General features: G+C 35.2%; 1 protein-coding gene across 1 annotated transcript; it reads left to right on the forward strand.

Moving 5' to 3' along the window:
- Window positions 1–2,726: 2,726 nt before the first annotated feature.
- Window positions 2,727–12,530, forward strand: LOC149536441 (uncharacterized). Its single transcript, XM_089805466.1, has 2 exons — window positions 2,727–3,779; window positions 12,177–12,530. The coding sequence occupies exons 1-2, from the start codon at window positions 2,754–2,756 to the stop codon at window positions 12,249–12,251; spliced, it is 1,101 nt and encodes a 366-aa protein (XP_089661592.1). The 5' UTR covers window positions 2,727–2,753; the 3' UTR covers window positions 12,252–12,530.
- Window positions 12,531–16,222: the final 3,692 nt, after the last annotated feature.

The raw sequence follows: 16,222 nt of genomic DNA on the forward strand, positions 1-16,222 counted from the left end.
AGGGTGTATAAGTTAGCAATTGTTAATTACGAGCTACATAAATGGTTTCTGAGCATGGCATCTTGTGAAAGAGTGGAAGAATCGCCTAAAAAGGGAGTTGCATAGTTTGTAGGTCATATGGTTTAGATACTAAGAAGACCTTAATTATGGAAAGCTCTAAGAGAATCAATTTTCATTTTTCTTACATTTGAATATACTTATTCGATGGCTATAGGCTACATCCATCTTGAATCTTCCTAGCTTAATATCCAGAATTTTAATTGTATGAATGAATTCTCCTTTTATTTTAGGGTCCGTTTGGTTAGTGGAATTTAAAAAAATTGGATTTCTACAAACCTTGGTTTAGCCAAATCAAGGTTTTGGAAATCTTCATTCCAATTTTTGAGATTTTACTTAAACAATTTGTTTCACTCTGAAGATGCATGTGAAGACACATTTTTATGTGCAAGTTTGGAGTTGAAGTCAAATTTCAAAAAGTAGTCCAATCTATTGTTTTTACACTCCTTAAAAAACATAACCAAGTTTTGATTTTCAATTTCTACTTGCTAGTAGGAAGTTGGAAAACTTGGTTTTGAGGCAAAATTGGAAGTCCGGTATACTAATACCATTTTGCCAATTTTGAAACAAATGCAAAAAAAATTAAAATCCAGATTTCGAAAAAGCCAATTCCTGTCATCTTCTAGGAACCAAATGGATCCTTAGTGTAAGTGGATGTATGTAAACTATATGTCTATATTTACATGCAGTTTTCAACAAAATAAAAACAATTATGAGCGCCTTTTATGAGCATTGCACTACTACTTCTTGAAGTGGTTGCTTTTTTATATGATACAGGTTTTTGGTTTCAAAAAATATTACACCATTAAAACATTCAACAATATTTATTGCTAATTTTGGTTTTTGGTTTTTTAGCACAAGTTGGTGCTAAATCTAACAATTTCAGTAGAATGTGGAGATTTTCCTGAAATTACTCATTTACACAAGTTCACAAAATATTGTAATAACATGAATAGTTGGGAACTTGAAGAAATTTATGGCCTTTCACGCTTTAAATTCTTTTGGAATTCTAGTCTTTCATTCCTTATTATATTTGAGAAATCCTTTTTAAAATTCATTGGTATGATCTACTTCAAATACATCTCTTGCAAGGCATTTAATAAAATGGTCCCTCTCTCACTAGAATTTATTCATGTTCAGTTTTATATATTAAAATTTATTTTACATTAGCATAAACCTGGAATTGTCATGTCCTCCACAACCAACATCCTGTGAAACCATATTTAGTTTGAGAGCAGTTATCAAAGACAAAATGTTATCATATTTGTTCATAAAGGGAGACACATGTTGTAGGAAATAGAAAAAGAAGAAGATTGGAAAAAGGTTTTGGAGGTGATCAAATATAGGAACCTAATATAGAAGTGGACATTCTTGGACTCTCAATTGAGGAGCGTGTATTTGATCTTTCTCGTCTTCAAACATTGCATAATTTTATTCTATGAAAATTAACACTTTCTATTTTGTAGGGATATATACCATTTTAAAATATTTCTGATTAGCAATTATTTCTAGCAAGGATAGAATATGAATTAAGAAGGAAGAAGACTTGAGTTTGAATTTCTTACATTACTTTCTTCAAGTCAAAGGTTACATCTTCTCCATAAAGTGTTTTCACTTGATCTGCTTTGAAAGTGGCAAGTATACATACATGTGATGTTCAAGATTTTGAGATTATCAAAGCGGAGGAAGTTTGGCAGGAAATCAATGCACAAGAACTCAACTATTATAGCTATTGAACTTATCTAAGGGAGATTTAGTAGAGAAGGAAGCACACCCATTATTTGGCGTGCATTTCAAGACTATCTTGATCGTCCATAGAACATGCTTTTCTTGTGTTTTCTTCTATTGGTGTTTATCAATGGGTCCTCTTATTTAAATTTTAACAAAACAGAAGCTTTTGATACTTTTATTTTTATAGTAATGAATGAAACCACCATTTGTTTGTCCTCTATTATATGAAATGTCCACATACATTTAACTACAATGATTTTTTATCATAGCTCAATGTTGTATATAAATTCAACATAATACATATTTATGCATTTTGGACACTTTTATTTATATTTTTTTTGGGTAAAAACTTCAATTGATACCCTAACTTTAATATAAATATAAATCTTTCTTTCAATTATATAATATCTTCAATTTACCTTTTTTTAATAAAACCTATCCGCGTATCGTTGCACCTCCTTATGATAGAAGTGCTAGTTTATAAGATATTTATCCTCCTACTTTTACTTGAACCCTGCCCCACATTATTTGACCCCTCTTTAAAGTACACATGCCAACAATATTTCAGATTTATTTAGAGATGTTTATCCTTCCACCGACCACCATATATATGACTAGAACATTCAGCCTTACCCCACAACCCAAAAGATCTGTACACTAAAATGGAAGTTAGTTGTTAATACACATAGATATTTTATAAAAAGGCTAGTTGTTAAATCAAAATGATTATCATACTACATTTTACATACACGTCGGCACTTATTTAGCTTAGGTGTTACCCTCGGGTAGGGAAATTCAAAAGTCAGCACGGGGAGTCCATTTAGAGTCCCATCCTCTTTACACCGGGTTACACGGTCTCGACGCGTTACGCGAAGCTTCAATTTCACAAATAAATAAATCCACTCGCTATATAGATATATGGCAAAGCGAGTTTCAGCATAGAGTAGATCATCTGAATCAATACAATGGCTTCATTCTACGAGGATCGCGGTGATACAGTGGACGACTTTGATGATTATGATCCACACCCCTATGGTGGTGGATATGATCAAGCTGTTGCCTATGGCAGACCCAGGCCCCCTTCCGAAGAGACCTGCTATCCTCCCTCCACTGCTGGCGATTATGATTCCCATGACTTCAGCTATGGATCTGAATCCAATCCCTATAGCGAGCAAGGAGAATCCCACATAGATGAGGATAGACCCACATGGGGATCTGGATCACAGACTTCCCAATCATATGGGCATGGAGGCGGATCTGATTATGAGAGACCCGCTAAGCCTAAGCCTAAGCCTGCATATGGTAATGAGAAAAATCAGTATGGCGGATCGGATGAGTACAGTGCTTATGGAAAGCCCGATTTACCCAAACCCCAACCCGCATATGGATTTCAGCCAAATCAGTATGGTGAATCTGAGGAGAGGCCCCCCAGTTGGAACAAGCCTACTCGGCAGGAGTATGGTGAAGAGAGGCCTCCCAGTTGGAACAGGCCGCCTCCTCAGGAGTATGGTGAAGAGAGGCCTCCCAGTTGGAACAGGCCGCCTCCTCAGGAGTACGGTGAAGAGAGGCCTCCCAGTTGGAACAGGCCGCCTCCTCAGGAGTATGGTGAAGAGAGGCCTCCCAGTTGGAATAGGCCTCCCCCTCAGGAGTATGGCGAGGAGAAGCCCGAGGGATGGAGGAGGCCCAGTTATCATAAGGAGGAAGAAGAAGAGAAGCCTGAGGGATGGAGGAGGCCTAGTTACCATAAGGAGGAGGAAGAAGAAGAGAAGCCCGAGGGATGGAGGAGACCTAGTTATCATAAGCAGGAGGAGGAGGATCAGCCTCCCAGATTTGAGAGGCCTAGTTACCAGCAGAGTGAAGAGGAGGAGGATCCAGAGCGTTACACGAAGCCCCAGAGGCCTTCCTACTATCAGCAAGAAGAGGAGGCTCCTAAATTCGAGAAACCCAGCTATGGGGTAGATGAGGGCGAGGAATATGGGCGTCCTAAATATGTAAGTTCATTGTAATTGTCTCTTTGAAAGGTTTTGAGATCATTGTATATGTCTCTTTCTGAGAATATTGGCAAGCATTTTTAACATTTTTGATTCTATAACTGCAACATCACTTTGATTTTGATTCTAGGCTGTAAAGGAAAGTCCATCTAGTTTGAAACTTTCTTCCACGTGGGTGGGTCCATTATTTTCTAGATCTATCTTGGTTCCTTAACATGGTCCCATGTACTATAGGAGTGATCCTGAATAATTGGAGCTCCTACTTTTTCTTTTTAACCCTAGGTTACAACTGTAGTAGTCAGTAATCTCGGAGATTTAAGTTAACCTGCTTTCGATTTATCTGTTTATTTATATTCTGCACTACAATTTATGTAATTAGTTGCTCCTATTATGTATTCTTGCCCCACTGTTGTTTTCATTGAAGTTGTTCCGCTCATTGTTTCCATTGAAGTTGTTCCGCTCATTGTTTCCATTGAAGTTGTTCTGCTCAACGTTAGATATGGATCGACAAACAAAAGTCTGAAAGGTGCTATGTTTGGGTCTATTGATGAGGGTTAGACGTTCCACGGTAGCAGAGATTGCCAAATCAGCCGTCGACTGGCCAAGTCGGTGATCTGTGTCAATCTGGACGCTTTTTTTATGGCAGAAATTTCTAGTAAATTGTGATTTATTTGTGATTAGAGGTCACAAAGTTTTCAGGAATTGCGTTTTAGTCACAAATTCCCATTTAGTGGTTTACTTTTTCCTTTGGTTACTGGCAAGTCACCTAAGGCATCGGGATTTCATTCCAATATTTGTCACGATTCTCGAGCTCGGATTGTTCAATTTGCCCGTAAAATGTTTTTTTTTTGAGGTTGGTTTTTGCGTTTTTTAATTTTTGCTATATGGCCTGAACACCAGCATTATTTGAAGGGTCTGAGATTAATAAAATATAATGAAATAATAAAAGCTGGTGTGCTCTATAAAAGTTTACGTAACCCCCAAAAGTTCAAAATCTTAATTTGTTTTGGGCAAAATGGGCTCTGCCTCTTGATTCGGCCCTGTATTATGGGCTAGGTGCGCTGTCTGTGGACTCCCGATCACGCCGAGCACTGCTGGTTTCAAATTCCGTGGTATTTTAAGTTAAAAATTGATTTTAGCCGCAAAGGCTGCTGAAGTGTGTTATATATGCACAATAAAGACAAACACAACAGGGCAAGAGTAAGAACAGAACAAACAGAGTCAATCAGGAAAAGACACAGTTAATGAATTAATTAATTCTCCTTATTATTCTATCATCAGCGTTGCATTTTCAAGATATATATATATATGGAAGTATAAAATAGAAGAGTAATAAAAATAAGGTGCCAAAAAATTAGTTATTGATTCGTGAAATGAATCAGATTCAGGTACTTGATGTGAATCATAATTTTTTTTTCGGAATTATGATTAGTGGAGGGTGTGTCTGTCTATATATATATATATAGATACATATATGTATTTCTGCATTATATATAGTAAAAAATGAGAGAAATATACAGAATTCTAAAACTACATCGTTTCAAAGTATGAATCTATGATTCTAAATCATTTCATAATATGAATGTATGATTCTGGTACGAAACAATAGATCAAATCCATTATAATTATAAGAAAATAATTTTAAAAAATCAATTTTTTTTTGGGAAGAATCCGGACGAATCCAGCCACAAATCCGGATCTGGATCTGGCCCCTAGGACACGAATCCGGTAACTAAAGAAAAAACTAATTTGAAAGTCCAAACTAGAGGCATCAACATCTGCAAGCTTCATAAAATCAAAATTTTGTAATAATTGCTTAAACTACCAGTTGACAATTCTCATACGTGCAGTGAACATGATGTTTATCGATAGGCCAAACATGAAGTTAACTGAATGAATCAACCAACTACGACTCCATTTGCTTCACATGTCATATGTATAACATTTTCCACTTCAAGCTAATGAAGAGGGATCAAACAAAACTGTAGTCATCAAATAACCATAGGTACTAAATCTCTACGTAGCTCATCATTTTCTCTTGGCAAAATTTTTGTGAGCAAATCAGCAGGGTTTTCATCTGTACGAATATTTTCGAAGTGTAATTTTCTTTCCTGTAATGCCTACCTAATCCAATGGTACCTCGGGTCAATGTGCTTGGTTCATAAATGGAATGCTGGGTTTTTCGCCAAATGAATGACACACTGATTGTCACAGTACAACACACATTTGTTTTGTTTTACTCTTAACTGTCGAAGGAATTGTTGTATTCATAACATCTCTTTGCAAGCTTTTGTTGCATCTATGTATTTTGCCTTTGTTGTTGAAAGAGTTACTACTTTCCGTAGTCTAGACACCCAAGATATTGCAGCACTTGCAAAAGTGTATAGATAACTAGTGGTGGACTTTTTAGCGTCCACTTTTACAACCATATCTGCTTCTGTGTAACCTTTAAGCACAACATTATTATTACCATAACATAAAGAATAATGACTAGTACCCTTAAGATCCAGAAAATCCACTTTACTGCATCCCAATGTTTTTTGCCTGGAAATGCGAGGAACCTACTCACGACTCCCACTAAATGTGCAATGACTGGTCAAGTACTTACCATGGCATACATCAGACTGCCAACAGTTGAAGCATAAATAATTTTACTCATTTCTTCTTTTCTTTGTTATCACAAGGACCTGAATCTCTACTCAATTGAAAGTGGAATGGAAGAGGTGTACTAACTGGCTTGTTAAGAACTTTTTCGATATATTTTTCTTGTAACAGCCATATTCTTTTCTTCTCTCTGTCATGCATGACTTGACATACTTCATATCAAACTTGTCAAGATCCTTCTCAATATATTTTTCTTGGGATAGCCATATTCTCTTCTTCTCTTTGTCATGCATGATCTTCATGTCCAATATCTGTTGTGGTGGGCCTTGCAAATTGTTTACTCAAATTCAATTGATTAATCATATTTTTATCATGTCCAACAAGTAGCATATCATCAACATACAAGAATAATGTAATGTATCTTTCTTGGCCACACCTCTTTATATAGACATAATGATCAAATTGTAACCTTTTAAAATCATGTTCCAACATGAATGAATCAAATTTCTTATACCATTGACAAGGTGCTTGTTTCAGCTCATAGAGATTCTTCTTCAACTTGCAAATCCAATTTTCTTTGCTCTACATAAATGTCTTCCTCAAATTCACCATGAAGAAAGGCTATCTTTACGTCTAATTGTTCACATTCCAAATATAGAGTAGCAACGAGATACAAAAATAATTTTAATGGATGATTTTAACATGTGAAAAAATATCAGTAAAGTCTATACCTTATTTTTGAACAAATCCTTTCACCACCAACCTTGCTTTGTATCTTTTCTTTTTTTCGTTACCCTTATGCTTGATCTTGTAAACCCATTTGTTTTGTAGAACTCTTCTTCCTTTTGGAAGCTTTACCAACTCCCAAGTTCTGTTTTCATGCAAGAGTCGGTTTCTTCCTCCATTGCTTTCTTCCATGCTTTACTATTCTCATCTTCACAAGCTTCCTGAAAATTAGCAGGCTCACCTTCATTAGTTAACAAGATATAGTCTAAGTGCGTATACTTTTGTGAATGCTTATGAGGCCCAGCAGATCTACAAAGGCAACTGCTTATCAGGTTGAATTGCTTGCAAGGGCTTTTGCAAGATTTCTTATTGTTGTCCCTTATTCTCCTCTAGTTGTCCATCATTCTCTTGATTTTGCTGCCCATTTTCTTGCATTGGTGGGATATTTTCTTTCTGTTCTTCAATCCTATCAACAACTTTCTTTACCTCCAAATTTCTTGTAGTCCTCTCAAACATCTTCGACTCATTAAATATAATATAACTGCTTCTAACAATCTTATGTTTGGCAGGATCCCATAAATGATAACGGGATTCACCATCTGGATATTCCAAGAAAATGCATTTCATGGATTTATCTTTTAACTTGGCTCTATTCTCTTTGGGAATATGCACAAATGTTACACATCCAATAACTTTCAAGTGAGAATAATTCACCTTCTTACCAGTACTACTTCAGAATGCCACTGTCCAAGGTTGTAGTAGGAGATTGATTTATGAGGTAGCAAGTTGTCCTTAATGCTTTTGTGCAAAAATGTGATTCCAATCCAGAGTTTGACAATTTACTCCTCATCTTCTCCATGATAGTGTGATTCATTCTTTCTGTAGTTGTGTTTTGTTGAGAAGTAAGGGGTATTGTTTTCTCATGCTTTTTGCCAAGCCTGTTACAATACTCCTTGAATTCATTAGAATGATGTTGTTCACCATATTCCGTTCGCAATCACTTGACCAATTTATTAGACTCTATCAATAGCAATGTGAAACTTTTGAAATATCATGAATATCTCATCTTTTCTTTTCATAGGGTAGGCCCAAACCTTCCTAGATGCATTGTCTATAAATGTGACAGAGTCTGACGTCCATCCTAATGATCTAATGTTTATTGACCCAAATACTCCAGAATGTATCAATTGTAATAAATTTGTTTTCCTCTCATGGCCACCTCTGAGAAATGAAACCCTTCCTTGCCTACCATAAATACACAGAAATGACTTTATAAACCGATTAATTTCTTCTTCTTATTCCATCACCCGCATTATATTTTCAAGAGATATATATTGGATGTATAATATACGAGAGTAATAAAAACAAGGTGCCAGAAAACTAATTTGAAAGTTTAAACTAGATGCCGACATCTGGAAGCTTCATAAAATAAAATTTAGTAATAAATGCTTCAACTACCAGCAGACATTCTCGTGCGGTTAACATGACGTTTACCAATAGGCCTACTATGATGTTAACTGAGGGCATCAACGATTTATGACTTCATTTGCTTCACACATGTCATACATATAACAGATGTAAACAACAGTTTTTCTTTTCTGTTCTTTGAATTTCTCTGCATTTTTAAATTTGTTAATCTTTTCCTTTTCTGATATATTTGCAAGAAAGATTTTTACTATTATGATTAGAAAATTAACTTTTGATTGTGTGCAATAGCAAAAAAAATCTTCTCTATTTGGAACATAAGGAGGTTTTGTAAGGTCTACAAGTAAATATGCACTGAAGCCTACAGCAGTATATCCATGGCAAAATAGGGAGTTTGCCAATTTTGTTTTCCTGCAATATTTTTCATGATAATCTGTATGGGTTAATATAATTGATGACTTAGTATATGAAATATGAATAACAAATGTACAGTGTAGCATCATTTTTTGGTTGGGTCTCTTTGATGCTACAGTTCTGTTTCTAAACTCTTGCCTCATGGACTGCCTGGTGATGTAAATGTCATTAAATAGTTTCATTTCATTTATATCTTTTTTTTTTTTGGCCATCTCCCTATAATACATTTTACCTCTTGTGAGTTTGTGAGTAATGTATTGAGCCACTGCTTGTACAAGCAATTGCCTAAAGATCATTCAGCATGCCATCTTTATTTATATGAGCTGAAAACCAAGCAGAGAACATTATTTGAAGATATTTCTTAATTGCCTTACAAATTGATCTTTAATCAATCCTAAGTTAACATATTTGAGAACGTACTCGTTGACATGTACTGAGCAGTAAACAAACATTTTTGCCACCTCTTTGCTTATTGATATTTAGGTGTTTCAGCTGTTGAGTAATTTTGTTGGACCACCAGTTGTAGAAGCAATTGCCTAAACATAAGATCATTCAACATGCAGAGAACATTTTTCACAAATGATTCTTAATTGCCTTCAAATTAGTTTTTGAAACCCAATTTGACAGCCTATTTGACAACCTACTCCCGACACTTAGAGAGCTGTACATTAATATTTTAGCCATCTCTTTGGTTACTGGTATTTAGGTGTTTCAGCTTGTGAGTAATATGTTGAATCACTGCTTGTACAAGTAAATGCCGAAAGATTGAGTTCTTTAAGCTGAAAACCAGGCAGAGAACATCCTTCACAGATGATTCGTAATTGCCTTAATATTTAAAATATCCTAAAGTTGACAACCTATTTAACAACCCATTCCTTGATACTTGCAGAGCAGTACATGAACATTTTAGCCGTCTCCTTGCTTATTGATAGTTCAGTGTTTCAGATTGTGAGTGATATGTTGAACCACTGCTTGTACAAGCAACTGTCGAAAGATAACTCAATGTGCCATTTTCAGTTCTTTAAGACGAAAACCAGGCAGAGATCATTCTTCACAAGTGATTGTTAATTGCCTTCCAAATTAATATTTAAACAATCCTAAATGAACCTATTTGACAACCTACTCCCTGACACTTGCAGAACAGTACATGAACATTTTAGCCACCTTCTTGCTCAGTGATAGATGTTTCAGCTTGAGTGATATGTTGAACTACTACTTATACAAGTAATTGTCGAAACATAATTCAACATTCCATTTCAGTTCTTTAAGCTGAAAACCATTTGGAGAATAGTCTTCACAAGTGATTCTTAATTGCCTTTCAATTTAATCTTTAATCAATCCTTACTTGACAACCTTACTGCTCCTGACGTTTGGAGAGCTGTACATGAACATTTTAGCCAACTCTATGCTTATATTTAGTAATGCTTCAAGTATAGCTTAAAAAAGAATCCTTATCCTCTGTGTTTGTGTATATTCGTTGGTCTTTTTGTCTGACCATGGAACTCAAAGTGCTGGACTAAGCAGCTCCAGAGTCTTTCCTGAGAAGTGACAGAGCTGGATTAAGCAGCTCTACGGTTTTTTCCATATCTTTGTTGCAAATGTTTTTGGATTTTGACCTTAAAGTAATTTTCATACGTGACCACCTTGCCACCATGTTTTCTTGCTATTAGATTTGGTACCACTTGACACGATTCTAATATATTTGTCAAAATAGTACGAGTGATATGCTTGCATGCTAAATGGTGAATGATGATTTCTTCTCACTGTGAATTTTCAAATTGTTGAGAATTACTATATTATATGTTAAAAACTTCTTGTTACATATTCATGGATCAGGGGTGTCCATTTAGCAAATTCACAGGTGATCTCGAATTTCTTCTGTTCTCAGTTCTCACCTATAATAATAGTTTTTAAGCCTAAAAGCTAAGGTACTGGATGCATCCTACAGGCCTGTGCACTGGATGCAGTTGCCCTTCAGTGCAGGTTCATTTGGATGTGCATCCGGACACGCTTAAATTCGCATGAGCCTTGCCTTTATTTTTTTGAGAAAAATTAAAATGGTCCCTCATGAGGCCATAAAATAATGTGTGTCATGGAATTCTGTGTGCTTTTGAAGATCTTAATTTTGTCTTGGTCGTGGGAACCTCCACACGTTGACCCCACCCTGTATCATGACATGGAGGGCATCCAGGGTGCTGCTCTAAGACACTGTGAGGGTGCTGCTCTTTGACCCTGCTGGGGGCACTGACCCTTGACTTGCCTTCGATTTTGAAGTACACTACAACTTTGAGTTTGCACATTATGTCTATTTGATGATGTTACTTGTGTCTTTAAGGTCTATTCAACTCGCATTAATATTTATGTTTGGCATTTGGCATAGATCAATGTGAGTGTCATACACCAAATGACTTTGTTTTACAGTTCTGTATATTTCTTTAAGTCTTTTTTTTATATATATACACACACCCAATCCCCAACACAATTTTGTGCATACCCATGTAGTGGGTTTTCGTACCTGTACCCGTACTGGTACCAACACCTTAGCTTTAAAGCATCACAAAATAATGCAGGTTGAGCTTTAAGGAAACTTAAAAGTAAATGTTGATTCGCTGGTTTTTATTAGGAAACTTAAAAGTAAATGTTGATTTGCTGGGTTTTGATTTCATCTGCAGAGATCTGTTTTAGAATGTTTGCCCCAAGTTTGAAAATCGCATAAAAATTTGTCATAACTTTACTGCTTTGAATATATCCGACTTAGGTTTTAGCTTGCAAAGTTTTTTTATTTTATGGTGGTCTGTTTGAGTAATTCTCAACTCCTCAACTCAAGGCCCATGTTTATAGGCTTGTTTTGGAATAGGGATAAGAATACAGGCTACAATACCCCAACATGTCAATTTTTTGCTTGATTTGCACTGTTAATATCAAAACAGATGTCCATGAGCGGTTCCTCCTAGAGAGCTCTATGTACTGGTATAAGTTTGACATTTTTTGGCCATTGTTTATAATTATTGGTTGGTTGCTTGAAAGGCTGTATGCTTTGTAAGAGACGTCAAATTCCCTTTTGTGTTCACAGGGGTTAATGCTGCAAGTATTGAAATGTTGTATGCATTTTTTACTTACAGTCTATTATTTCGAGTTAAACGTCGACAGTTTGTAATTGATTTTACTTCAATACATGCGGTTTTTTAAAAGAGGCTAAACGTTCTTTTTGAAATGTTCATGTGACAGGGTGATGACTATGAAGAAAGGAGGGAGCACCATCACCATGGTCACCATCATAAAAAATCTTATGATGACGAGTGATCTAAAAGAAGCAGTTTGGCTTTACAATATATAAATATTTAGCATATGACAAATGATTTGAGTGCTTAACCTTTGCTAAGGGTTACATAAAAACTTGGTGTTATTAACAAGCATACACAGATAACTTTTAAGGGTATTATCAATAAGCATATGAAGACTATTTTAGAAGTTTACATATGTAGTGTGAAAGATTTGCATTCTGACTACGAAGTGTTGTATTCTGACTATGGAGTGGCATATCACTATTGAGCTTTTTATTTATAACATTAATTTTGTGTTTGTGGCGCCCTCTGCATGAATTTATGCTGATTGATTGTGTGTGAATTTACTAACAGTCAGCACGAATGGTACAATTAGAAAAAATCCCGTAGCATCTTAACAGGAAAGATAAATAGCAACATAGAAATAGGAAGTCTAGATAATCTTCATAGGAGGCTTGCAAAGGGTGGTTGAATTTGACATAGCACATGTCTTAAAGGTTCCCTGCTTCAATCACCAACTGCGCGATAATTGGCATTAATTTTACAGTCTATTAGATTAAGATGCACAGTTTATTATCTACGCTGTATGTTTTGTTGCGCGATGATGTTTTCTTGGTTAATATGACTTGTACCAATTGCGATTTTAGTTGCAGAGATAATTGGTATAACGAAAGGAAATATTGATTAATACTTCTCTGGGTGGTAGGTACATTCAAATTCTAAGGAGATATAGATTAATACCCACTTGTGCCCACAACTTTTGGAAGTAAAGAAGAAACTACAGATCAGATGTTTACCTCAACAATAGCATCAAATTTTTCCCGAATGACAAAAACAGTTGAGAAGTCGTTCCACCTAACGATTACTTCGAATATCCAGACACCTGATTCGTCTGGTATAGTTTCACCAAAAACCTGAATGACATCTGGGGCTCTAACATATGGGCTAGTGTAGTTTTATGGGAAGTAAATGAGGTTTTGTTGTTGAAATATGCACTACCAAGGCTATTCTACTTGTGGTACCATCCTGTATTTAAGAAATTGTACCAAGTTTCTATAATCTTCATCATGAGCTCATTCAAATGTCTTATCTGTTGCATTCAGCAAAGTTTCTAGAAAATCTTTAGTTCCTGTAATGATATCATTAGTAAGATATTTAATGTAATAACAGTGTTTTTAAGGTAAGTAAACAACATTTAAGTAGGTTGGTTGGCCCAAGTTGCATTTTTCAAGGCTTTCCTTTTCTATCCTTTCAATCAGCATGCCTTGGGCTCTCCTTCCATTGAGGGTATTTCTTCATTGTATGGTCCGTTTAACTCCCCTCCCTGAACGGTGTTCTTGCTTTTCTTTGCTCTTTTGTGGAAGGAATCTAGAATGCACAGGGAGGATACAAAAGCTTCTAGATAAAAAGAGTATTGGCATCCTTTTCCCCTAATTGAAGGTCTAAATGAAAAAAGCACATAGGAGAGGGTTTTGCTTCTTCAGATATTCTATGTATTTTCCTCTATTAAGCCTATATTTTTGGGAAATAAATGAAAGGCTTAGATAACGAAGGGGACCAATCTTTTGGATTTTCGAATGGATCGTTGTGCAACAATCGATAATTTACAGATGAGTACAAAACACAACCCTTGATATGCTGCATTAGAGGAAATAAGGAAACACAACTGAGCCAAACATGCCTTGGAAAATGATACTCTCTCTTACAGATTAACTATGTGAGGGGGAGAGGCCTCTTAAACATTATATACAATATGATTTCATTTATTACAAAGGAAGTAGGGCATGCATGTGATCTGATTAGTGCATCGTCCCATAGTTTTTGTTAATAAATCATGATTAAGTCACTAGGATAGAATTTGTTGAAGTTTAATTGTTAAATAGTTGGAAAGTCGAGTGGTTTAGAATATTAATCATTTAGTTTTCTTTAACATATTCTTTTCATTTTATATTTATAAAACATTATTCAATCCTTTGTAAGGAAAGGTTTGGATAAGTACATTGTCTAAATAAAATAATTGACGCGTTCATTCTAAGCCATGCTATCTAAAACATCAAATTGCTCAATGATCATTTTTGTTTTAATGTTTTAATGGTAATAGGTAATTGCTGAAGGATATATTCTTTCCTTTTTAGTAATAACTAATTCTCTCTAACTTGGTCTTTTACTAAGATTGGCTAGTTTTGATCATATGGGACAAAGACTATTGTTAAAAAAGCAATGTTTAGCACATGTCTATATGAATGCATATATAATAAAATAAGGGCGGGTCTTATGTAAACCAAGTAATCTCATCATATAAGTTTATATAATACAAAATGAATGGGATACAGTGAATTAAAAAGCCAAGGGTTTTATATAAGTCAGTCTGGTTGATTGTATGTGAAGAGAGGATTGCAATTGGGCTTTGGAGGAAGCTTAGTGATATTTATTAGTGGAAATACTTGGTAAGCAAGTTATTGTTTATAAAGAAGTATTATTCTTTTAAAATAGAGGAAATAATCCATTGTAGGTCACATGAATTCATTTAATATGTTGGTTGCCCAATTTGGTTACCTTGATATCAAGATAGATGAATAAGAGAAATGCTTGATTTAAGAAACCATGTCCATGCAACCTTAGCGAAAGAGGTATAACTCCCTTTGATAAGGAAGGGATATTTAGAAAAAGATGTCTAGCAACAAGTGCGAAGGCATCCATTTGAGAAATGCACAAAGAGGAAGAAATCTTTGGTTAAAGACATCTACCAAAGAAAAAAGATCCCAAACAAAAAGTAACATCATTGACCAAAAGAGGGGAAGGAGAACAAAAATGTTTAAATCCCCTTTGCTACGTAAAAATAATCTATGTGAAGGGTAGCATACTTTGAGCCCCTAAGGAAGGGACTTGCTTATGATAGATATACACATGCATACAAGGAAGATGTTGTGATCAAGGATATACACCTGCTTCCATAAGAGAGAATCTCAATTTAAAACACACAATTCCACGCAAGAAAGGACACCATGCAAACACTGTTGCACCAAGGAAAGTGGATCTTTAGAAACGATAATAGATGGAAAATGAGAACCTTGACCTTAAAGCATGAAGGCAAGGGAATGTAACTATTATATTATTTACAAGATAAGATGATAAATGGAAGTATAGCAATAAATGAAAACAAAGAGCCCTAATAAAGAAAGCTGCCAAGTTTACATATTTTGGAGCAATATAATAACCAACGGAAATGCTAGTCCACAACATTAATATCAAGAAAGAATGTAAGATTTGCTATGAGACAAAATATACATCTATCCACCAAATCTTGAACAAATTGTCTTATTGAGCACAATCAATTAGTAATTGTCGTAATGATGTAAAAGAGAATGCACAGTATTGTCATTTAGCTTTTGATTCTTTTGAGAGTGGTGAAAGGGCATTTTGATAAAAACATATAAGTCGCCAAAAGATTTTTCAGCTTTTACCAAGCAATCTTCCATATGCAACATAATGTCAATTTGCTTCAGCAAAAGGATTGGTAGTGGAGGTGGAATAAAAGTAAAAGGGACCATGTTTACTTGAAGTGTCAGAGGATCTATTGGGACCTTAATTCCTTGTTTTTAAAATTTTAAAACCTTGTCCACTACACCCTTAAAAACAATGTCATACCCTATATCATAATAGGCCTTTAGTTGAGAGGGTTGAAGGTTTTCATCTTCTATTTTATGAAAAAGGTGTTGCGTAAGGGTGGGTTGGAGTATTGACCTCTATAGGGAGATATGAAATCCTGCCATCATTATTCACATCAAGTCTATTAGGTTGAGAAGAAGGCTCCACCTTTTCTTAATATTATTTTAGGTAATAAATAATGAACAAAATTCATAAAATTGTTTTGATTTAAAACATATAGATGGAAAAGATAAGATCTAGGAGAGTAAAGAAGGCTCATATTAATGCTTAAATAAACATTTGTATCTTCTTGTACCAAGGCACTTGTGTGTGTGGATGATC

The sequence above is a fragment of the Cupressus sempervirens genome, chromosome 10 (genome assembly GCF_028749045.1).
Source record: "Cupressus sempervirens isolate cs-2001-9-10 chromosome 10, ASM2874904v1, whole genome shotgun sequence".
Lineage (NCBI taxonomy): Eukaryota > Viridiplantae > Streptophyta > Pinopsida > Cupressales > Cupressaceae > Cupressus > Cupressus sempervirens.

What these genes read in the sequence shown, in the direction of transcription:
- LOC149536441 (XM_089805466.1), top strand. Translation starts at nt 2,754, where the DNA reads ATGGCTTCATTCTACGAGGATCGCGGTGATACAGTGGACGACTTTGAT. An exon ending in AATATGGGCGTCCTAAATAT is followed by an intron (nt 3,780 to 12,176) that starts GTAAGTTCATTG and finishes TTCATGTGACAG; the next exon opens with GGTGATGACTATGAAGAAAG.